The sequence below is a fragment of the Scatophagus argus genome, chromosome 10, assembly GCF_020382885.2.
Source record: "Scatophagus argus isolate fScaArg1 chromosome 10, fScaArg1.pri, whole genome shotgun sequence".
Classification (NCBI taxonomy): Eukaryota; Metazoa; Chordata; class Actinopteri; family Scatophagidae; genus Scatophagus; species Scatophagus argus.
In genome coordinates, this window is record NC_058502.1 from 22,579,783 (window position 1) to 22,605,817 (window position 26,035).

General features: G+C 39.4%; 1 protein-coding gene across 1 annotated transcript; it reads right to left on the minus strand.

Annotated features, from left to right (window-relative positions):
• Window positions 1–146: 146 nt before the first annotated feature.
• LOC124066337 (cGMP-dependent protein kinase 2) lies at window positions 147–25,075 on the minus strand. The gene is made up of 20 exons (XM_046402623.1): window positions 24,965–25,075; window positions 24,374–24,585; window positions 22,958–23,323; window positions 18,263–18,429; window positions 17,889–18,002; window positions 16,634–16,739; window positions 16,214–16,277; window positions 15,992–16,069; window positions 14,856–14,950; window positions 12,796–12,864; window positions 11,730–11,828; window positions 11,365–11,512; window positions 11,079–11,215; window positions 9,676–9,765; window positions 6,464–6,605; window positions 5,970–6,133; window positions 4,921–5,043; window positions 4,733–4,795; window positions 3,975–4,041; window positions 147–2,586 (listed from the first exon to the last, which is right to left on the minus strand). Exons 1-20 carry the CDS (start codon window positions 25,046–25,048, stop codon window positions 2,491–2,493), a joined length of 2,484 nt encoding a protein of 827 aa, XP_046258579.1. The 5' UTR covers window positions 25,049–25,075; the 3' UTR covers window positions 147–2,490.
• Window positions 25,076–26,035: the final 960 nt, after the last annotated feature.

A 26,035-nucleotide genomic window follows, 5' to 3' on the forward strand; every position in this document is an offset into this window, starting at 1 on the left:
ACACTCATAATTTCAATGGTGCTATTAATGTTATTGTGTGATTACAACATCTGTGTGTAAAAGTAATGATATAGCTACTTTTAAATGGTAATAATTTCCCAAACCAATTTCTCTTGTTTTTTTTTCTTTTTCTTTTTCACTAGCAGTTTTATTCTGCTGTAAATCAACCCACTAAGGTCTACTGTACAGGCTGGATCATTTTTGCTGATTCAGGGAGTGACTGTAACCCTTTAATGGGCCAAGCAGTAAGTCACTTCAGTGGTTGATTGGGAGCTGTTAGCAGTATTATGTTCAGTTTGCATATATATAGTTCAGTTTGTTTCCCCTTCTATTTGATGATTTGGCAGTGAAATCACCGGATTCAACTAAATTTCCTGTTTAAAGTTTCAGGGTTCATATATGAACCTGCTTTGCTTTGCTTTTGCTTTATATATATTTGACTCTTTTGCATGTTTTATTTCTGTTTTCTACTACTTTTACTTAGACTTTCAAACTAAAAATGCAACTAATTACTATAGAAAGAAGCAAACATCAAACACAGGACAACTGAATAGTAGCACACGTTTAAACATGCAATCAATATAAAAATATATTTTAAAAAAATCTTAAAAACATAATTATAATAGCAATTTTAAAGGATGAGAGATTCATTTTTGATTTGTTTTAGGACTCTTATAATGTATATATTATAATCTTCTTATAATGCAACTCTGCATTATGTGTCAGACTGGTAAACAACTGCATGTTTTCAAACTTCTCTTCCCCAGTTTGTACCTTAGGATTTTTGTTATATATGAAGATAACTTGAAGACATCACTATCTCAGGGTTCACAAAGCTCAAAACACCATACAACTGACTGAAATTGACAACTGTCCCATTGTAAAGCAGCCGTGATTATATGGACTCCACGTATTACTGCTTGGTATTACTTTTCTATTTGTCTAATACAATGTGTGTCACCGTATTTACTATCAAAATCATAAAAAAAAGAAAATAATCATTTTACATAAGCATTTTTCTTGAAAAAGCTGAATTTTGTTTATTTGTCAATACATATTGATGCTGATGCTGAGTGCTTTTATCGACCATTTGGCTCTATCAGTGAATACAGGATAGTACAGTACAACAACTCTGACTTTTCCAAATAGAATACAGTGATGCTTTTTGCTGCCTACTTCCCACATCTAATTTCAGAGTACCATACTGCCCTTGGTCCTGTGGGAATGACAAATATCCCAACAAACACTGAGAGACCTCTGTGGCAGAATTCCAACTTTGAACAGACTGCACAGTATTCTTTCACTCTGGGAGGAAAACAATGATCACACTGTGTGCCAGGATCCACCTCCAGTGGAATTCAAGAACAAATGTGATCACCCACTGGGGCATAACACTCACTGGAACACAAAAGAAGGCAAAACACAAAAAGTTAATTCAGCTAAATGTGGGCACCACTTAAAATGTGATACTAAATGCAAATTCCAGGTACTTTTAGGTCCCTCATTAAGCTGGAGTAAGAGGTTTGTAACCAAGAAATGGCCCAGAGAACTCAGCAATTGTGTGTCTGATTTCATTCAACCATTAATTTTCTGTTTTCCTTTGTAGAGTCATAGGAGGGCCAAAGCCTATTCCATCTAATGCCACCCGTTCATCACAGTGACAAACAACCATTTCATATTCACACCTACAAGAAATTTAGGGTCACTAATTAACCTAAACTACATGTTTTGGAATGGGGGGAGGGGACCAAAGAACCCAGAGGGAACTCATACAAATTTGAGGAAAACAAAAAAGAAGGGTCCAGCTGACAGGTTCAAACCTAGAACCTTTTAGCTGTAAAGCAACAGCGCTAACCATTGGACCACCATGTCATTCAGTCAATGTATAATGATGAAACAAGACAACAGAAAAATAAAGGATCGCAATCCATAACAAAGAAAAAAGCCCCTAATTGGTTATTTTACTCACCTACAAAACAGCAAATAAAAATAACATAGTTGATACCTGAAATATACTTGTAAAATACTGTGAAAACTCAGTGTAGTACTTCTTAGATTATGGGAACTCTGATGCTGCAGTTTGTTCGGTTCTTGCAGTGGTAAAGGGCTGATTGAGGATGTGAAAAGTTTTATCTAGTACAAAATCACCCCAAGTTGTTGAGGTTTGACTAGGAATTTCAGTGTATTAGACATGCAGCTGTAAATACAGAAGGGGTCTATTATACCCAGAAGGGAAACATACTACAACAAGATTTTTAGAGAATATCTCTCCCTCATTCATATGAATATAATGATGCTTATTTGTATTTTTTACAATTAACATTATCCAAAAAAGTCATCATCATGATAGTGATCCATCTGGAGCACAGTAAGCTGCAGTGAGAGTGGAAAAACTTGACAAGCTTTATGTATTGGATTTCTAACCCACTGAAGCTTGAGATTCAGTCAGATTCACTGTTGCTGGTTGTAGATTCAATATGCTCAGAGTACTCAGAAGTCTTTATCCCACCCAGACAGCTCATCAGGAGGCTCCTCAGTGTCAGGAGGAAACATGTCGAAGTGACTGTGATCCATCGGTCCCTTCAGCTGTAGAAACAACAAAAACCATCATCAAATCAATACATTTTGTCAGGGTGGGATAATTAACAACTTCCTCACTGACAGAGCTGGATTTTATCTGTCGGTGCACATCCTTATTATGGTCATGTAGCCACTTCAAGTCGTATAAGGGTATGTATAACACATATATTTTTCCATGTGAAAAATGTAACTGTCAGGAACAGTTTGGTGTCCTTCATACATTTGGCTACAACAAGAGGGATGTTTGGAGGAGAAAACATGAAAAAGTGAGACGTTCTTCTTACTACTAACACCACTGTACATACTGATAAGCATGGTGGTGGTAGCATCATGCTGTGGGTGTGGTTTCTGCCAGAGAACTGGCGCATTGCAGAAAGTGGACAACGAAAATCAAATCATAAGATAATTAAAAATTATTAGGGTAGATAAAGATCCTAAACCCCTTCACAAATTGTTTACAGTTGTTTTTTTCCCTACAATATCCACTCATGGTGACTAAATAATAATGATCTTTTTTGAGGTTCTATTAAGGGACCAAGAAAAGTTAAGACAGGGAAAAAAGTTGAAACTGGACTTGACAACACTCACGATGTGTACCCTGGTCTCTGTTGTTTACAGTTGTTTACAGTTGTTTACAGTTGTTTGTTTACAGTTGTTTTTTTCCCTACAATATCCACTCATGGTGACTAAATAATAATGATCTTTTTTAAGGTTCTATTAAGGGACCAAGAAAAGTTAAGACAGGGAAAAAAGTTGAAACTGGACTTGACAACACTCACAATGTGTACCCTGGTCTCTGTTGCCAAAGTCCTGTACTTAATTCTTCATTCATCTTCAATATGGATTCCATTCCATTCAATTTTGTCACAAATAATTTCTTGATTATGTCATTATCCATCCATCCATTTTCTATACCGCTTATCCGTCAGGGTTGCGGGGGAGCAGGAGCCTATCCCAGCTGACTACGGGCGAGAGGCGGGGTTCACCCTGGACTGGTCGCCAGTCAATCGCAGGGCCAACACACAAAGACAGACAACCACACACTCTCACACTCACACCTCGGGGCAATTTAGAGTAGCCAATTAACCTAATGTGCATGTTTTTGGTATTGTGGGAGGAAGCCGGAGAACCCGGAGAAAACCCACGCAGGCACAGGGAGAACATGCAAACTCCACATAGAAGGGCCCAGACTGGGATTCGAACCTGGAACCCTCTTGCTATGAGGCGACAGTGCTAACCACTGCACCACCGTGCCGCCCGATTATGTCATTATTCTGGAGATAAAAGCAGTTGATCCCATTTTAATACACTTGTCAATTCAGTTAGATGTGCAGTGGGACTGTCTGCCTATGTCTGTTCATTTCATCATTGAGAAACAAATGACATAATCCCACCTCTCTCCTCAGTGGAGACACCAGCTTGCGGTGCCTCAAACCTTCCCAGTTGAAGCCCTGAAACCACCTACAAAACAAGCAAAATCTCAAAGTTGGACTTGAAACTACAACTCCCACTGTGCTCTGTAAACTAGAACCTTTAACCACATCACTGTTGGGTGAAAGATGATAGCGACAGCGCTTGGACAGACACGAGTCTTCTGGTAGCAGCACAAGCAGGTTAGTGTGCCAAGATCATCTTCATATGGTTAGATTTGGTATCGTGATTTAGATACCACAGAGATGGCAGGTAGATTGTAATTAGCATGGCATTAAGCAGTATAAGTTATTTAACACAAATAGGGTAGTTTATGTTTTCAGCTATTTCATTTACTGACTTTTATGACTTTAACTGAACAGCTTTCAGGCTAACTTGAGCCCATTTCTCTTGTGACCCCTGACTTTTGTTGCATGTAGACGAATGACGTAACACCAGCTGCTTTTGGCGAATGATGAACTGAATGTATCTGTTTGTAACTACAGGTGCATGAGAAATTAGCATGGCAAATGGTAGTATGCAATTTACCGAGCACAAACCGACCAAGCCAGCTATACTAGAAAGCAATACCATACACTTCTGTTTATAACATCACAGATAACATTAAAGTTTAGGTTTAAATCACAGGAAAATTATGAATACTGATGTGGAAATTTTTGTTGTGCAGCTTTTTTAATTGTCACAGAAACGAAGGATAATATCACATGGAAAGAAAACTTACTTGTGTTTCTTAATTTCAATGATTCCATTCTTTTTGTTTCCCAGCCTCTCCACTGGGTTTAGCCTGAGATGACAAGTAAGAGACATTTATGTTAATGTCAGTTCAATAAGCCTGTGGATGTTCTATTGAAAAAGAAACACTAAGCAGTACTGTCATCATATCTGATCATGGTTTGTGAGTCATCATACTTGCAGAGTCTTCTGATTAGGTCATCTGAACGCTTTCCTATTTTTTTGGGAAAGTCCACTTTCTCGATTCCATGGAGGACCATGGTGTAAATCTTTATGGGGTCTGAGCCAGCAAAGGGTGGGCTTGAAGAAAAACAGGTTTTCAAATCTCCTGTTAGTTGGAAAGATAAACTCTCAAACTATACTGTTCAAAGAATGAGTTTATAATTTTAGAAAAAATATTTATTTGCTCTCCGCAATTAGATTAGAACAATAAATCACTCTCACATGCATGTTTTTGAACTTTGCTCAGAGCCAGGCAAACTCCACCTGATTTCAGTACATATGCTAAGCTAGGCTAAAAACATCTGACTTTAGCTCACACACACATAAGATTGGTATCCATCTTACTGCCTGAAAGAAAACAAACAAATGTATTCCCCAAAATGCTGAAGTATTGCTTTATAAACACTGTGCAATACTGCAATACAAGAGCCAGACTGTTTTCTCTGTAATGGGTAATCAAACACAACTATCACACAATACACACAAAACACTTTACTTTACTAGATATTATGTGTGTGGAGGTGTCTTTATCTGCAGAGACTTGGGCATCTGCTTGTATTTCCTTATTTTCTCAGAGTGGGGGTGTTTCAGCCTTTGTATGTAGCCCCTAACCAATAACAGTGAGAGGTCAACCAATTTTGCTGTCTCTTTGTCATAAAGAGATGTAGGTCTGTCCACACACAGACATGCAGGCTGAACAGATGCACTACAAGGATGAAGCCTACACTGTGACTGTATACATGCAAAATCTGGAGGGTTGTGCAGAGGTTTGGCCATGTTCATTTCCAGGGGACATCCCATGATACGATAAGCTTCCCTCTCCTCCTCTCCCTTTCCTTCTGCACAGATTCATGTCCCATCATGCTTAAGAATGTAACCATAGTGAAACAATCAGAAAATTCTTCTCTCTCTCTCTTTCTGAAATAATTTAGATTTTATGCCGTTAAGGATGTCATCTCCAACTGCAAATCTCAATAGTAAGAGATCCTGTCTTACTGACTTACTTCCCAGTGAGGAGTTCAAATATGAGGATTCCCAAGGACCAACAATCTGCTCCAAAGTCATGGCCTTTGTTCATGATGACCTCTGGGGCTACGTACTCTGGAGTACCACAGAATGTCCAGGTCTTCTTTCCAAGCCCAATCTTTTTAGCAAAGCCAAAGTCTGCCTAAAAGAAAATACAGAGGTGTTAGGAATCCGTCCACCCATCCATTTACTATGCTGTTTATCTGTCAGGGTCGTGGGAGGGCTGGAGCCTATCCCAGCGGACTATGGCTAAGAGGTGGGGTACACCCTGTACTGGTCACCTTACAATCACAGGACTGACTCCCAAAGACAGACAAACACACACACACACATCTAGGGGCAAAGTAGAGTAGCCATTTAACCTTGTGTGCATGTTTTTGGGGGTGTGGGAGAAAACACCCACACAGGTAACAATAATACACCAAACAAAGAAAGGAGACCACAAAAACAAACATTTATAAAAGTGTCTTACCAATTTGACATAACCTTCAGTGTCCAATAGAAGGTTTTCCGGTTTCAGGTCTCTGTAAACAATGCCCATAGTGTGGAGGTAATCAAAGGCCTCTAAGACACAACCGGTACAGAATCTGGCTGTCGGATCATCAAAATAACTCCTGGCAGGTTACAAAGAAATCAACAACTTAATGGGATAATGTATCCTACAAATATACACAGAGCAGTCTAAGGGCCTGATTTAGACCAACATCAGTTGTGAACTTTTCAAGAATTTTTTTTTTAGTTTTTTCAAATTTTCAAAATATTATTAATAAACAGAGATAATAGGAAACAAGGTCAAGTTTAAACAGTTTCATATTTAGCACCTTAACTAAACCAATGGGGCACCCTAGGAAAACCTAACTTAATGTGTAGCAGAGGCACATGGAAATTATGAAGTATTCTCCCAATTTTTTGTGTATTTATAGTAACTTTCAAATCATCTGATAGCATAGCATACAGTAATGTATGTTTCAGAGGACAATGAAACAATTCTGGGGAAAATTGTTGAGGTGGGATTAAGTTATTTCGCATTCTCATGTGCAGTCAACTGTTCTATTTCATATTGGCTTCATCTGCTAAGGTTATTGCTACTTACAATGTATGTCTATCCAGCACTGAAAAAAAACTTCAATCCACACCCACCTGCAGTAGGGCCCCCTCATGATCACTTTGTTAATAAATTTCAGACTGTTCATTTGGCTCCAATTTTTTTTCAGCCACCACTACAAGTACTTGAAGAAAGTGAAAAGTGAAAGTGAAACCTAAAGAGCAAGAAGAATGTTGTCTTCAGTGAGTGGTATTTGAGTTTGTCTGGTGTGCCTGCATCATGAGTTTCAGTGCCTGCATCAGGAGTTTCAGTGCCTGCCTGGCTCTCACACCTCAGGAATCCTGCCTGTTTTGTGCCCTCTCAGGCTGAGAGACAGCTGCTGCAGCTGTGGTTGATACAGGACTCATGTTTGGTTGTTGAGGCCTTGGACATCATGCACTTGCTTGATGAGTCAGAGTCATGAGTCAGAGTTAAGCCACGCAGGTCATCCCAGTCCACTACCACAGATGGAGGAGGTGGAAGGCGGTGGTGGCTTGCTAAGTGCATAACCAGCTGACTCTAGGAACTCCCTTCTCCACCTTGACTGCCATACTGGTAACTAGCAGTCTGGCTGTTCATGCTCCATTTTCACTTGGTGATGGGTTCCATGAAGCCAGTTTCTGATTGCTGGGATCACTGCAGCAGGACAGTGACCAAGTCCCGTCTTTACACATAAATGCACTGGAATTGCTCACTGCATGCAACGCAATTAAATATTTCACTCCACTGCTGCAGAACCAGCATGTCATGGGCCAGAGAGACAAGAAAGTGACAGCAGTCTATTTAGAGCAGTTTCTGAACATAGTCAGATGGCTGCTGCACTGACTGGATGCACACTTACTCTCCATTAGATAAGAGAGAGACATCGTGCTGAGCGAAAGTTCTCTTTCTTTGAAACTGCTGATCCCTCGACTCCTGGACTGAGTACAGGAAGAGCAGCTGTCAGCAATCCCGATAGCCAGGCCAGTGTCATACTCCCTAGTTCCTCAGCGGAGGAGCATCTGAATCACGCATGGCTGCCCTGCACCATCCTCAGCGTTTGTGAATTGAAACAGACAGCCTGTAACTCCACTCCACTCCACAGGTGTATCTCTCTGCAATGAACCCTCCAGAGTGCATCAAAGCCATTCCACCAGAGATTTCTTCTTCCATGGCTTTGCAGGAAGGACTGTCATTAGGCAAGGAATCGCTACTGTTTTACACTCTTTGAAGTGGGTGTATGTTTGTGCTTGTGGACCCAGTGTGTTATAGAACATATCCTGCTTCATCTTAATCCCATTAGCTACAGCCTTAGAGTTTCAAATCAATAAAAATAGGTACAGCCCTCTTATTTCCAGGCCCCAATGGTTCTTTAAATAGCTGAAGAAAAAGCTGTTTTTGTTCATACACCAAGAAATATTATGTGTTGGGTCCATAATACAGATGGGCTTGGATTAAACTTTATCCAGTGCTGCAATTGTTGTACATAAGACCTTCATTACATACCATTGTTTAGTGTCTCTGACAGAATGAACGTCACCTTTAGTCCATTAGACCAGTTTTGAATGTAATACTGTGAAAACACCTAAAATTTATGGCAAAACTCTATTTCGTGGTTGACTAAGATGGAATAAAATGTAAAGTATAATGGAAGCTGACTTAAAGCAGTGACCTTACAAACATACAATAAAGCAGTGAGCATCCACTAAAGATACGTTTGGAAAACAGAAATATCATATTTCCATCATGATTTCCACAAGCTTTCCCATCATTTCAGGTTTCACTGGTGCGCTTGTTGTATCCTGTACTTCTGCAATTAAGAATATCGATGAATTAGGACCTCTAACTGTTATTCACACAAAAGTAAAGGATGGAAATGTATATTCATTTGCAGATGGTAAAATGCACCCATTTTAGTTAGTTTCATATTCCAATTAGAAGAGATTTGCTCTGGCCTGTCATTAAAGGTCCACATACCACATCACCAGAGTCTTAATTTGCTAAAAGTTGATAATTTAATATGTCGTTTGTAGCCTTGGGACATGTGCTTTGGAACATTATTGTAGCTTACCAGTGTTCCACCACATAGGTACAACTTGTTTTCTGTAGACCAACTCCTGTATAATATAGCATCTACATTTACAGACATATTGTACTTTATGTAGCATATGTTAGTTTATTTAGTTTATTTAGTATGTTTAGTCTATTTTTTCTATTTTTTCCACTAACAGTTAGGACTTGGTTGTTTGTTTGCTTACTTCTGACCTAGACTGCTGTAATGGGCTACTGGTGCTTGAATTTCCCTCGGGATCAATAAAGTATCTATCTATCTATCTATCTATCTATCTATCTATCTATCTATCTATCTTGCAGACACATATTTAAAGTTTTAATAGGATCCTAAAGTGGGCTGATGTTTGTTGAGGTCTATTAACAAGATTTGTAGCGAACTGTCTGACTATCCCACGCTGCCTTTTCAAACTGCCAAAGCAATGAAGAAACACTGCTGTTTCTCTACAGTGAAACAATGTTTTTCAGCCTGATAGTTACACTTTAAATATCAGTTCCTGAATGCTTTTATTTGTAGTCGTTATGAATCTAGCAAAAGGACCTACACTCACATGTCCCGCAGCACAGTCCACAGCTCTCCACCAAGACACGCCTCTAGCAGCATGTAGACAAATTTATTATCTCGAAATGTTCGGAATAACCTGAAATAGATGCACAAACAGCCAAAAGACTCTTGCTATTATTATTATTCTTATTATTACTACATTTAATAACATTAGCCTGGTATATTATTAATGTTTCCGATTTTACCAATGTTAGCAGTTCTGTATTAACTTAACAAATTCAACTTTCCTCTTCTACTCTGTTTCTTTAGCTTTGTAAAGCAGTGAAAACACACTTAGGAACTTAGGAAACGTAAAAACAACATACTTAGGAACCAAGCAGTCAAAGTGGAAAGGGGCAGTCAAAGGGGAATAGAGAGAGAGATAAAAAGAGATAACATCAATGTCGCAATCTCTTGAAATGACATGAAACAATGACATGAAATGACAGTCATTTCATCATTGATCTTGCTTCCAATTTTGAGTGTGGCAACTCATGATATCACTGCAAAAAGACTGAATTTTCGATTTTATAGTTGCAAAACTTTGCTTAGCCGATTAAAGCTATTTAAAAAGCTGATTGGCTGAGTGGGAACTTGCAGGCAAGGACAGCAAAACACTACTGCACATACTCAGTGAGCGTCACAACCAGAGGCCAGAAAACTTTTTTGGTGCAAGTGCCTGGCAAGCAAGTCTCATTGGACTGAAACAGCACCATCTTTTGGGCCGGTGTCTAGTTTTTCTAGATAAATCTATGGATCATCCTTCATTTTAGTCAAGGAAAGGAGATGGATCTGGTGCTGTGATAAGGCAAACTCTAGTTCTTTTGCTTTTTGGCAGGCTAGATGCTGCCAAAAAGCACTTCTTTGTTTGAGTACTGCACCTAGACACCTGATGCAGTCTCCATAATCAATGTCAATATCAATATCTTTAGAATTAATTTAACAGTGTGACCCCATTTCTTGACTGAAAAGGAAGGAACTGAGTGGCAAGAGGAATAATGCATTTGTGAAATAAACGGAAGCTCGAACATCACATTTAGGTTGAACTTTGTCTTTAACTGACTGCTTGCACAACACCTTTTTTTCTCTAATGTCATAGTCCAGACAAGTCTCAGTGCAGCAGAATTCTTGGTGCAGGTTCCTTAGCAACTCCAGTGAGAAACCAACACACTGACCATTATCTACTCCTTAAGGGGGTTTGTGGTAGATTGGTCTGTTTGGTAGCTCACCCATTCTCTAACCTCTTCTGTTTAACATCCAAATGCTTGCACTTACTCAGATTATAGAAAGCAGAGAAATATGTTCACATATTCTTATCAATCTTATCACAGTGGGCTTGCTTTAAAAGTAACACTTCGCTCTTTGTGAAACAAAGAAACTTGAATGTGTAAAGTTGTGTGTGGACCACACCTGATGATAAATGCAGAGTTTGTTTGCTGAAGGATGTTTTTCTCAGAGTAGATGTGCTCCTGCTGTCTGGTGTCCACAATGTGCTTCTTCTTAATGCACTTTAGAGCAAACGTGATGTCCTCGTCCTTGAGTTTTACCTGAGAAACAGCAGAGAGAAGCTGAAAAACTGAGATACACACACAAATTATATACATATATATATATATAGAGAGAGAGAGAGAGAGAGAAAGTCTGGCCTGATTAGTGATGCTCATTATAATTTTGGGATAGTGTTGCTGTAGCTCACCAGCTCCACTCGTCCAAATCCTCCCATACCCAGTGTAGCTATGACCTCAAGCTCCTGGAAAGGCTGGTGTGGAGGCAGGAGAGCAATCCTCTCTCTCAGCCGACTCAGCTCCTGAGCCTCTGCAGCATCAATCTGAGGTGAGTGAGGCCTGAGAGAGGAACAACATAGGCCATACAATTTTTATACATTTGAGCCTTTCTTGCTTTGAGCCCTAAGCTGACTCATTTGTAAGCTAGACTTCAGATCAGTTTATCACCACTAAAACTAGAAATGCACTAATGTCCTATATGACATCCAAGTCACCTCAGTTATCATCACACAGGGAAGCTTAAGTAACATTTATCTAACTGTTGTGTTACTCTCACAGGGCATTTCTCCTCTCATCACTCCTGGAAAGTTCTTCCACATATTCCTTTAGGTATGCCTGAAGCTCCTCATATGTTCCCACCATTTGGTTGAAATTGCTGGAGAGGAGTAGAGGGGACAAAAACATGAACAACTTTGATTTCAGTGTTAACATATAATGTTAAATTATTTTAGTAAAAACCAACTATTTTCAAAAGCACAGCATGCTTGTGGACCAGGACAGCGTACTACCCCTGCATCAGTAACCATATCTGATCAATGGTTACGTGTATGGATGACGGGAATTTTCTGCAGTCACTGATCATAGAATTCTAATTGTCAAGCTTAAATGTTTTGGCTTTCATGTTTAGCTCTTGTTTGGATTGAGGGTTACCTTTGGCAGGACACAGTGAGCACTCTATCTGGCAGCAAAAAAGTACTGGAGTTTCCTGGGCCCAGTTTTATATTATATTTTATTAAAAGGCCTCCTATACCTTGTTAATAATATTCATGTTGTTATATATGCAGATGAGTCAGCTCTATTCTATTCTTCAGTAATGCACTGAGAGCTGAGAGGGACTGATATTGATATTGATTAGCGGACCATTACTACATTGATGAGAATGAACAAATTATTACTAAACATTGGCTAAACATCTAACTCTACTGACCATCACCTCTCCACGTAAGTTGTCTGCAGATGAGATATCTGTTGAGCAGGTCACAAAGACCAAATTACTGGGTGTTATACTAGTCAGTTTACTGTCTTGGTCTGATCAGATACACTATATACACAAAAGTATTGCAATATCTGACCATTGCACCAAATGTGACTTTGGTGACACTGCATTCTAAATGCATGGACATGCTTCCTTATTTTATTTAATCTGAGTTTTGTGAGCAGTGTGTATTCAGATGCGCTCTCTCATTTATTCCCATGTCACCGAGTGCATGACAAGTGCATTTGTTTTCATGTGATATCTAGTGGCAGTGAATGTTATATATTTAACCTTCAACTGACGGGTCCAATATATGGGTCCAACTGTGGATAATAACACGCCATTTAAACAAAATCCAGCTACTCACTCTCTGTCCACCACCAGGCAGTGTGTGTCGTTCTCATTACAGATGATGTTGGCTGAGCGAACATCCTCACTGTGAACATACATGTACACTTCAGTCAAAGAAACACAACACAACCCATATGCACACACAGTAATTTCAGCAATATGATGAAGTATGTCTTGCTAAACACACTGTGTTTAATCATCCCATAAAATCAACTATATTCAGATGAACACTAACAATGGCAATACTGAATGGGACCAACTAATCCAGAATGCTGCTGCATGATTACTTTCAATTCATTAGAGATCATATTTCTGGGCGGCACGGTGGTGCAGTGGTTAGCACTGTCGCCTCATAGCAAAAGGGTTCCAGGTTCGAATCCCGGTCTGGGCCCTTCTATGTGGAGTTTGCATGTTCTCCCTGTGCCTGCGTGGGTTTTCTCCAGGTACTCCGGCTTCCTCCCACAATACCAAAAACATGCACATTAGGTTAATTGGCTACTCTAAATTGCCCCTAGGTGTGAGTGTGAGAGTGTGTGGTTGTCTGTCTTTGTGTGTTGGCCCTGCGATTGACTGGCGACCAGTCCAGAGTCTACCCTGCCTCTCGCCCGTAGTCAGCTGGGATAGGCTCCAGCTCCCCCGCGACCCTGACGGATAAGCGGTATAGAAAATGGATGGATGGATCATATTTCTTCTGTACTCTTCTCTACATTGGTTACCTGTAAAATCCAGGATAGAGTTTAAAATTCTTCTCACATATAAAGCCCTGAACAGCCAGGCACCATCATATCTTAAAGAGTTGATAGTTCCCTATTATCCCACCAGAGCTTTATGTTCCCAAGATGCAGGGCTACTTGTGGTTCCTAGAGTCTTCAAAAGTAGATTGGGAACCAGAGCCTTTAGTTATCAAACTCCTCTACTGTGGAAACATCTTCTAGTTTCAGTCCGGGAGGCAGACACCCTCTCTATATTTAAGAGTAGACTAAAAACTTTCCATTTTGATAAAGCTTATAGTTAGAGTTCGCCTAGGCCGGCCCCTAGTTATGCTGATATAGGCTTAGACTGCCAGGGGATCTCCCATGATGCACTGAGCTCTTTCTTCCTCTCCCTCTCCTTCTGCACACATTTATGTCCCATTAATGCACGTTACTAACTCAACTTCTTCCCTGGACTCCTTGTACTTTCTCATCTCGCAGGTTCCTATGAATCATGGTTGGACCTCCTGCTGTGGTCCTGCTTGAAACCAACTGCGATTACTACTGCTTAGTCATAATCTGTTTTAATTCTATTGCAACTCTGTACAGCTGCCACCATTTCTCTCTCTCTCTCTCTCTCTCTCTCCTTCTCTCTCTCTCAACGTAATCGGTCAAGGCAGGCCGCCCATCTTGAGCCGGGGTCTGCTCTGAGGTTTCTGCCTTCTAAAAGGCAGTTTTTTCTCTTTTGCCAAGTGCTTGCTCAAGAGGGAATGTTGGGTTCTCTATTTCAATTTAATTAAAGTGTTTGGTCTAGACCTGCTCTAACTGAAAGTGTCATGAGATAACTTTTGTTGTGAATTATATAAATAAATTGAATTGAACTGAATTGAGTTTTATTCAGTCAAGTTTGAATGAAAACTGAGATTTATCTGTGAAGAGAACACTTCTCCAAAGTGCCAGACACCATCGAAGGTGAGTGCCCACTCAAGATCCTGCTGAGGACAACAAGCATGCAGGTGAGCTTCTGTGAGACGGATTCTGATAGTTTGTGTGTGATGGACTGAAAACATACTGCAGGTAAAAGTGTTGTGGCTCTATATGCAGCAGGGTTCATAAAAATGCCATTCTCGAGTGAATGAATGGTATCTGTAGTTAGCTGAGAGCTCCAGCAGGGGGAGCATAGAGCTGTTGAGCTACTTTACGCGGTAAACTTTGCTTCTTCCTCTCAGTCAGTACATTCATGGCCTGAGGAAAGTCTGTGTCCCTCATATTAAAAGTTGTTTATTATTGGAGTATTAGATGTGTTGTGCACTGGGGTGAATCTGTAAAAAGTTTAAAATTTTAAGACCATCTACTGTGTTCTTCGAAGTGAATCTGTTTGTACCTGATGAGAGCTTTCTCTCCAAAGTAGTCTCCAACTCTCAGTGTCTTGATTTCCTGTGGTTCAGCAAACCCCTCTGTGCTCTGAGTGACTATGACCTACAGATAGTAAACGTTAGAAAAAGGCACAGAAACAACTATTTTTTCACTCATCAGTATTGAAATGTTGCTTGTTGTTTTATTATTGTAATCATGGAATTGAGACAATTATTCTTTTACTGATGGATTTATTGACAGTGACCAGTATTTCCTTAAATGTGTGTGTGCTGGTACGTATTTCATTTTGACTCAGTGGCAACCACTATGCCCACATGCAATGATTAATTCAAAGGGCTGTAATCTGTAGTTACTCTGTACTCGTGTACCTCGTGTTACAAGACTGTAGAAATATAATCGACATAACAGCACTTCTCCTCTCTCTATAAAATATAACACACCCAAATAAAAATCTCGTCAAAGCGGTAGAGAACTGATCGTAATCAGTAAAAACAAAAAAACTAAACCTCCCCAAGTCAATACTGTTTTTGATAAACTTTAACAAACTTTAAAATGTAATAAACTATTGATTTATTAGGAAAAAAAACACCTCAAAACTTCTGTGGATTTGGTGACACTTGGAGCCAGAGTCTGAACAGTAGTGACCAGATGGGTACAACTGTGGCACTGAGTTCCCTCCCATTCACCCATCTGACCCAACTGTGAGCAGTGCTTAGCTGTCAGTCACATACACACCATTGAAATACATTAACACTGCAATCACGTTTGCCCCAGTGATCAATAAAGTATTCTGATTCTGATTCTAATTCTGACTAAGATCTTCTTCCCACTGTACAAAAATGAAGCCAAAATATTCAAGATGTGAGCACTACCACCTTGCACATTTGAAGCCCTTGACTTCGTAATAGTGATTGGGCTGTGGAGCTGCAGGATCGAGTTTCCAATCATACACCCACCTGAACCAAAGTCCCCTATGTTCCCCTGCTGTCCCCAAAGTCCCTCTCTTGAGGTGTTTTGGCTTCACTTTTGAGGATCTTTCCTGTCATGCATCTTTATATACAATAAATAGTACAAACTAGAATGCATATGAAAATATTAAAGCTTTATGAGGGCATCCTGCCCAAGAATGTGCAGATATCTCACCTCTCCTTTTGAGATAATAAAGAAAGTGTTCCCTTCTTCACCTTCTCGAATAATATGCTCCCCTTTCTCAAAATGGTCCTAAAAAGACAGGGGGTCAGTCATCCTCTTCTCCACTTTGACATAATCTAAAACTATTTAGTCTGAAGCCGATATTTTTTGGAACTCAATAAAAGGAATGAGGATCATGAGGAAAAAAATTATGGTGAAATGGCAGATACTCACCACTTCTAGACAATCAACAATCTTGGCGAGTTTTTCCTCAGGCAGTCCTTGCAGCAGAGACACACTTGTAGAGAAACAAATGCACACCTTTATTACTGATGTCTGCAACAATGATCACCAGTGATTTTCAATTTTATATTTGTAATAAATATGCCAAAAAATTCTAGAAACATTGTTTTCACTTTGTCATTATGGGTTATTGAGTGAATACTGAAAGGCAAAATGGCAATTGTAGGGCAATGGCAACGGTATAGAGAGCTGCAGAGGTCTGAAATGGCCATACAGCCGTGAAACTGCAGCAAACCATCCTTAAGCCTCTTCAGCAAGTGGTGCAGGAGTGGCAAAGTCCATAGCCACTCCAACCCTTGTTTACAGAAAACACACACACACACACACACAGCCAGTCAGTTGCTTTTGTACCTGCGCAGAAAGCTGAAGTACTCCTCATGTCTGGCCTGTGTAGTCTGCATCATAATGGTCTGGAAAGTCTGGCGGTCCAGTGCCCAGATGTGAGACTGGGACACAGCTGGATGAGAGTGAAAGCATTAACCCTCTAATCATTAAACCCTCTGCTTTATCATCACTGCAGAGGCTAGTTAAGGGTCCTTCTACATAAACTGGATTAAACTTAGTTTCCCCTACCGCTTAGACAAAAAAAATTACGTTGATCAACTAACAAATGATTTAGGAGATGGTTTAGGTCAGATTTCCTTTTATATGTTCTTGGTATCTCAGATGGTTGTGCTACTGTAACATTCATCTTTAAGTTCTGGTAAGGTGCACATATTGTAGTAATGACTAGATTATAACTAGCTTCCACTGTGTATAAACCTTGTTTGCTTTATTGCCAAGAATTAAAAGAAAAGATTGAATTTAATACCATGTCTAGGAAAATTTGTGCATGTAGGTGTATTTTTTTTGTTTGTTTTTGCTATTTTCTGTGTATTATCTAAATGACTAAACATCCAAATTTTACTTTATCTTGGCAGCTGTACACAGTTTGTGCAAGACACTTGATAACTCTGAATAGCATCAACACTGTGTGACAAATTGCTTGTCTTGTCATTGCCTTTAACCCTAGAACACTAACGTTAAAATTAGTAACACCATCACTAACGTTGGGTATATTTTACCCGATATAATATCTCGGATAAAATACAGTTTATCACACCAGCGTTCATCATGCCATATAGGACACACAGTGGCCACCTCTTGGTTTTTCTTTCACAGCTGTACTGAGCACACATTTGGTCGAAAGTATCAACACATCCCTTCATTTGGTTGTAAAATTCGATCACTTCAAAATTGTGTGGGTGAAAATCACCCGACGTTAGTGTTCTAGGGTTAAAATGGCGAAATTCAATTCACCCATGCAGGGAGCTGGAGTGAATCCCAGCTGACATTTGCCAATGTAATATTAATTCAACCATCAGCTCGTAAGCATGAAAACATCAACACACCCACACAGTACGTAAGAAATGGATGAGTAATTTTAAAGTATATTTAATAACTCCCTCTGTGGATACTGCAGCAGAATATATGTGCCAAACACACACACAATATGCGCTTATGCACCAGCAAATGTATGCATGTATTGTAATCCCAAAGGTGAGACATGTTAAAACCTTGACTGATTAACTTGGGATTTTTTTAAGGAAATGCTGCTGTCACTCACCTTTAACAGTGGCTGTTCTCTTACAGTTGTACAGTATAGCTAGTTCTCCAAAAGCTGTGCCCGGGCGCATCTCCCCCAACAGCTTCCCATTCTGGATGACCTCCAACAAGCCCTCTGGAGTGAGGCAAACACAACATTCAGATCAAATTTGTTTTATCATCTATATTTTTATTAAATACATGTATTTATTACAAGATAACTAAAAGTTGTGTAATTTGTCATATGGTCAGAAGTCTGACTTCTCAATTTGCCATTCATTTTAGCACAGTTGTGCATGTCAGGATGAACTGACCAATCTCAACTGGCAACTAGGGTTGCAAAATTCACGAATCAAAAAATACAGAGGAAGTTCCATCAGATTTTGCCGAGCTGACCTGCCAGTACATAGAGGTAGTTTCCAGGTTCTCCCTCCTGAATTACGAGCTGTCCTTCAGTGTAAACCTTCCCATACATACAGTCCACCATCTCCCTCATGTGCTGCGGCTCCAACTTCTTTAGAAAGTCATTTTTCATGATGGCATCATTAATGAGCTTCTTTGTGCTGGGATGGAAAGATGAAGCAGAAAAAAACAGTGCCAAAGTTTGACTCAGTGGAGTTTAAATCTGTACAGCGTATAACACTCTCTGTCCTGAACCATAAGGTCACATTCTAGTTCTGAAGGTCAAAGGTCTGTTGGAACAAGAAATCAATGTTTCCCCAGTAAGAAAGCAAGTGAGACAATTAATTTGGCTATAGTGCTCAACTGGACAGTTGAAGAAATATGAGAGGAGTCCTGTGAGTAGAGCCAACATCATTATTTTAAGGGAGTACTGATGCTATGAGTTGTACATGGTTATTACCAGTGGAGTCTCAGAGCTGTTGGTGGTTAGGGGGGAAGAGCAACCAGATTTGGATGGATGTGATGCATGTTATGATGCATCAGGAAAGGTTAGCCTAAACTGTTTTCAATTGTGACTTGAAAGAAGCAACAGATGTGCAGTGACACACATCCTGTGGAAGGCACACAAGCAAGAGTCTGGAGTAGAGAGACGATAGACATCGGAGGAAATTAGTCTGCGAGTAGGTTTATGGAGATAGGTAGAAAGGCTCTAAACTGTTGAGAGATTTATAAACAAGAAGAAGTACATTTAAACAGATGCTAAAGCATATGATATTTACCTGGGAGACCTTGCAGTTTCTGGAGAGTGGGTGTGATGTGCTGTGATGGGGCTAAGAACTCTGGCAGCTACATTTTATTGTAGTGCAAGTCTATATGTGATCAGAGCATGAATTAGAATCTCTTTAGCAGAATGGGACAGGGAAAGATGCAGTCTAGAGAGGGAAATCCAAAATATTAATAAACATTTTTGACTTTAGCAATAGAGGATGTGATAAAACCAGGGATGGAGAAGTTTAAATGAGAGATTTTTCAAACTGAGACAATATATAATATAACGTCAGTTTAATTCTGATTAAGCTTAGGTTAGTGCAGGTCATCCAAGCATTAATATCATGTAAACAGTCAGTCAGGTTGGATGAAGTGATGGAAAGCTTGCTGTCTATGTTGTGTGGCATCAGTATAGTCATGGAAATTCAAGACCCTGCTTGCAAATTATATGTCCATGTGGAAGAATGTCAATAATGGAAAGAATTGAGCCTTTAGGGACATCATGGGTGAGGGGCAATGTGGGAGTACTAAAGGTGTTAATGGAGTTGTTATCTATCTGTGAAGTTGGAGTAGCACCAATGACACAAACTAATATTTCTAAATGGTTTAACAGAAGACTGTGTGAACCAATTTGAGAAGGAATGAGAGCAGTCTGAGAATGTTGAGTGACTGAGAGCAGAACTGATTTGCTAATATAAGATAAGATAAGATCAGCCTTTAACATAGGATGAGAAGCTCAACAGTTGCGGTGGTTCAGGCATGTGGCTAGGATGTCTCCAAGGCGTCTCCCTTTGGAGGTTTTCTAGCCACATCCAACTGGGAGGAGACCTTGAGGTAGAACTAAAACATATCCCATCTGGCCTGGGGACACCTTGGGACTGCAGAAGTGCGCACACTGCTGAGGAGCTTTCCGAGCTGGTGACAAGGCAGCACTGAGGACAGAGACTAAAGGCTGGTTGTTAACTTCAGGAGAGCAGAGAGTGACCACAACTCCTGTGAAAATGGACAGTCCCTCTGTGGGAATCATTAAAAAACACCAAATACCTTGGTGTTGACCTGGCGGAGAACCATACCTGACCCCTCAACACCACCTCCACCGTCAAGAAAGCACAGCTGTGGCTACACTTCCTGAGGAAGCAGAGGGAACTGCATTGTAGCAGATCACAAGGACCTGCAGTGGGTAGTGAGAACAGCTGAGAAGATCATCGGGGTCTCTTTTCCCTCCATCAAGGATATTTGCATCATGCACCGCATCCACAAAACCATTTGCAAAAGGTTCCAAAGCATTTAGTCTCCTACGGCCAGACTGTGTGGGGTTTTACCCTGGGACCTGTTTTTTTTGAATGTGTTGTTTACACACCTGTAAAGTGTCTTGAGATAACTCTGTTATGAATTGGCACTTTAAATAAAATTGAATTGAATTGAATTACATAGTGAGTATCTAGACGGCCTTATGTATGTTTCTACAATATTGTACTAAATAATACTAAGGCTAATTTCTAAAAAAGATTTACAATGTTCTTTCACTATCAGCAATCATCATTACATAGAAACGTTTATATAATATATATAATATAATCAACCACTGGCTTTCTACTTTACAGGTCAGCTGGAATTTTCAACTCACAGAGTTGAAGTTACTTAACTAGTTAGCTAGAGTTGATCACATTTGCCAGCAACAGTTGTCTGATGAGCTACCTTTGTTTAAAATCAAAAACCTGCAGTTCATCTACCAACCATGTGCCATGTTAGAACAGAACGTTCTAAGAAAAAAATCTCTCCTAGTGCTATCTCAAAGTGTCTTTTTAAGTATTATATATGTTGTTTAACACTTTAAAACATTCTTACAAGCCATAAACACTGGATTGTGCCAAATACGGCAAGATCAGAGAGCAAGCCCATCAATTCCTACTTTTTATTAAATAATATCCTTATAGTGATGCAGGAGAATGATAATTGTCAGACCAACAGCTGGTTGCTGGTAAACCTACATGCTAAAGAAATGCTCTCATGTTTGACCAGGACCGCTGGTACAAGCCATATCCCAGCTGCAAACATCATGGTATTTAAACTTGAATTGCCAGGAGTAGAGGAACCTTAAATTGAATGCTAGAATTTGGATTATTTTTAATAACAAATGTGATCGTAACAACACTGTATGAATACTGTGAGGTTTTTATTAGGCATATTGGGTATGTTGCTACTTCGATAGCATCTTACAAATTTAGGTGATGGGCTTAAGCCACTGCACTAATGTTTAAATTTATTCTGGAAATTTCCCTGGCTGTGTGTTTGTGTGAATCCCTCATTACCACATCACACAGATGATGCGCAAGTGCATTCAATGAAAATGAGAGTGCTGAATGAGTCTGAGACAACTGGGCAAGAGAGGCAGCATAGGTTGTGTAATTGAAGCCCATAATGACCCAGACCCTGCATGTAGATCCCATGGCCTTTTGTTTCCCTCCATTTCTTTCTATTATCCTGCCATGCTAATATAGTCTTTCAGATGTGGGGATATTACAAAAGCTTGCCAGAGCTGTATATTCTCTCTAGCCAGTGATATTATGTTTGGATTGATCACAATTGATCATACTGTTGTGACAGCAGCAATGACAACAATTTAAATTTTTGAGCTATTGAAGGGTTTGCTGATTTCCTCTAATGTAAAAGAGCATTTCCTAGTTCCACTATAAGTGACTCTGATTAGTGCTTTTACAAAGAAATGTCCAGGTGCTTTGAAAGAGTGCTGCTTGATGCTGATTGGCTATTACCGGATGTGAGACAGATTTATGTGTCCAGTTGATTTGCAAATTAGTTGTAGATATCTTGTCTGAGTTTGCACTGCTTTATGTTTAAATTGAATCAAATTGAATCAAATTGAATCGTAAATACAAAAGCACTTTAACTGCAAATTCAGTTGCAGTCATATTCAATTTGTAATATTCCTATTTTTATTTTTGGCTGACACCTCACATGTCAGTTGGTTTTACTTCATTTATTTAGTCGGAGATTTGTTTGTTTCATGCAACATCAGTTTCAGAGGACGGTTATTTTGTCCTTTCATCCTGAACAACTATTAATAAGTGACACCTCCGTCTTCTCCACATCATTTTCAGATATAGTCTGAAAAACAGCTAAACTAAGATTAATATGAAATGTAGTTCATTATAATGGAAGACTAAACAATGTAGCACATTGGACATGTCACAACTTCCCACCAAAAAGCAGTATTGTCAAAATTACCAAAACCATAATTAATTATAATTAAATTAAGATATTGTGCTAAATTATAACTAAAAGTGAGTCACCCATATGAATGGCACTTTTGTAAGTCTTAAAGTATAGATATAACCTAAGACATTAAATGTTCTAAGTATCAAAAGTGACAGCTGCACATGTATGTGTTACAAAATGGGACAGAGGCTGGCCAGGCAATGGAAAATCAGAGACTGTTGTGCCCTCATCTTTACAGAGACCTATACTCACCACGACATCACAGATCAAGCTGTGGCACTTGATTGGTTGAACCATGCTTTGAACTGATAGAGTGCAGGGACCTGGCAGGATGAGGGGAAGTGAACAAAGCTCATGGGATATGTTTTCCTGGTGTCCAGCATTTAATGTGAAAAGTCAACAGTATTATCATTGCCATTTTGGTGCTGCTGTTTACATTCCCCCAGATGCAAACAAGCACAGAATTGTTTCCTGAGTGTATATGTTCATATGTATGCACCAATGAGCCACAGCATTGACACCACTAAGAGGTAAAGTGAATAACATTAATCATCTGTTTACAATGCAGTGTTCTGTGGGGAAACCTTGGGTTCTGGCAGTCATGTGGACGTTCTTTGACACACACCACCCACCTAAACAGCTAACCTTTCAATTCTAGATAGGATGTCTGTCCCTTTAACTTACTGTGAGTCTTTGCGGACAGCCTTTGTGATGGAGATGTGTGCTGCTCTCAACCCACCGCAGAAGGTCTCTGAGGTGGGTTCAGCAGAGACACCCTCTTTTGCTTTGAGCCTGCGGTGGACCTCTACGGCCACCCTGTGGAAGCGACTGGGACCCTGGTTGATGACACTGAAACGATGGTGGCTGCGGTGGCATAGGGCAGGCTGTGAGCGGCCCAGACTGTTGGTGTAGCCGATAGCATCCTGGAGCTTGTCAATCTGTGAGATCTTGGCCTCCAGTTCCCTCTGGAGATGCTGTAAGTGCAGCTCCTGGGCATGGAACTCTTGGTCCCGACGTGCCAGCTCTGCCTCTAGATGGGAAATTCTCATTCTGAAGATCAGAATTGGTTCAATTACCAAACACACATAAAGGCAGCCTCACAGAGACAGTCTACTGCCTACAAACTCAGTATTTGCTGTAGGACACAGGTGTGGAAAACATCTAGCAAGAAATGGTATGCTTGATCACATATAACTTGGACCAATGAATAAATTGCTGGAAAGATTTAGATGGAAACATGACTCAGAAAAAAACTAATTAACCGCTAATTCCCACCCCACCCTACTTAGCTTCCTCATACCTGATGCCCCTGCGCTTAGTTTTAGCTTAGTTTTAAGACCCAAACTATTTATTTCCCTAACCTGATGCATGTCATTCTTGAGCCTAAATCTAATCAAATGAGAGTGGCAGATCAGACATTGCTAACATGAGTCTTTCTGTAATAATTTTTAAATGATGAAAGAAATGTGAGGCACTTTCAACAACAAACAAGATCTTATCAGATTTGGAGAACATCTTGGTTATAAAGAAAACGTGTATTTATAATTGCTTGCGTGCTGTATTTGCTTCAGTTGTAATCAGAAACTGGACTTGGTGCCATTTCCAGAGCATTTTTCTGCATTTTTCCAGGTCAAAACACATAAGCAAGATCAATGACCGCCCGGCACTGATTAAATCAGGTGCAGGAAGTAGAAGTTTTGCGATGCTCATTGTGTGAACAAGAGATCTATTAATTATGCCTATGAAATTATCCATATTCCAAAAGATTTCTTATTGAAACTTTCCACACTACAATAAAAATTATGTGCTGCCACCACAAACTATGTTTGGAACTTCAATGGAATGTCCAGCTTGTTGCATTTACAATACAGTGATCCACATCAGGTTATTTCTTACATTGATAAATAGATCTATTGTCTTTAAATACTATTAAATCTATTTAAATACACAAGTATAGTATACTTACTAATCATACAGAGGACAATATTGGATATACTAAGTGGCTTTCATCATATTCAGTTAGAAGAAAAGAAAAAAAGCGCATAAAAGTTCTTGAGACTGATGTAACAATATGTTTTCCATAATAGGTTTGATTCTCACCTGAGGGCATCTGTGTCCAGGCCCGGAGTGTCTGTGTGGATGGAGGCCAGGCAGCTGTTCTCCTCAGCCTGTGGGGCTTTTATCGAACCGTTGCCCATGGCCAGGCATTGGCTGGCCACCATAGGAATGACCCTCAGGTCAAACTCACCACAGTCACTGAGAGGAAGCTCTACAATTGGGCAAGGTGCTCTTTGTTCTTTAACGCCTCCTTTCTTAAATGTTCCACAGAAACAAAAATGACAAGCATTATTCATGTCAGTATGTGAGATGATGCGTCAGTTTTGATTCTTAATAGGAACAGATTCTTAATATTAAATGAAAAAGGATATTAATATGACAGAAACAATAATAATAATAATGATGATGATGATGTGCAAAATATCCGGCAGAACCTTGCAACACATAAGACTTATAAAATTTTATACCTGCTAATTTAAAATGAAAAAAAATAAACCTTCCAACACAGCCCGTGTCACTGTACCATGTAAACTATCCCTAAGCAAGTCTAAATCAGCTTTCTGTGCCAAGGAGCATTCTCACAAAATCTCTAGTGTTATTTATATATATATATAAAAGTCATTATTTACTTACAAATTGGTGGAGAATTGCGTTGGAAATGATAATCCAAATGCTCTGAAGCACCAATTCTACGATTAATGTTTCATACTGCCTCATCCGTGTCTTCCTTGGTTGCTATCCACAAGCACAATGACACTCATCTATGTTGGGAGGGTTTGTTATGTGTCATCAAGAAGTGACTCTACTGATGAACAGGAAGCATCTGGCGACCCCTGGTGGCCTTGTTGTGTTTGACGTGTTGAAAGAGAGGGAGGAAAATTATTTTTAACATTTCTAAATTGTACGGTAATTGAATACATACAAACCTGATTTTGTGAGTCAGAGAGGAGTATACATATGTATGTAGATATTCAACTGGAGTGTCCTTTCAAACTTTGAAGATTTGATGGCCTTTAAAAATAAACTGAATAAAGTGTTTTCATGATGCATTTGTTTGAATGTGGAATCAACAACAAAAAGCCTTAAATGCTGTATATAGCCTGTTTATAGATATATAGTGTACAATGCAGATACCTCGGTTCAGATCCCAAAACAAAACAACATTATAAGGAAGTACTGTGGTGATTCCATGAAATTCCAAATCTTGCTCTCAACATGTTTGAAAACTTGTTCACTATGGACCGCAACAAATGTCACATCATCATAATATTAAAACAAAAAAGGAAACAAAAGGAAATTCTAAATTTTAACAGCTCTTTGATCACAAAGGAGCTTAGGGAAAAATATTTTTGTGGATCAATTTTCAGTAAATCATATTGCATTTAATTTCAATGTTGTGTTTCTTAGTGATTCTTTGCTACAGTTTTTAAACCCAAGCAAATTTTTGAAGGAAGTACAAATGTGGTGGAGATTTGTCAGTGAAGTTGAAGAAAAGTTCAGGAGTAGAGGGAAAGCAAAAGAAGAATATAACTGCAATTAACTGTAGAGGTTTTCTCGCCTGCTTTGACTAAAGTGCAAAATAATTTAAATCCATTATTACCATTATTGCATTATTTCATAGGATTATGTCAATGATTGCAATCTAGCATCCAGTGGTGGTGTTGTGACCCTAAATGAGGCTATATACTCATACTTATTTTAAAC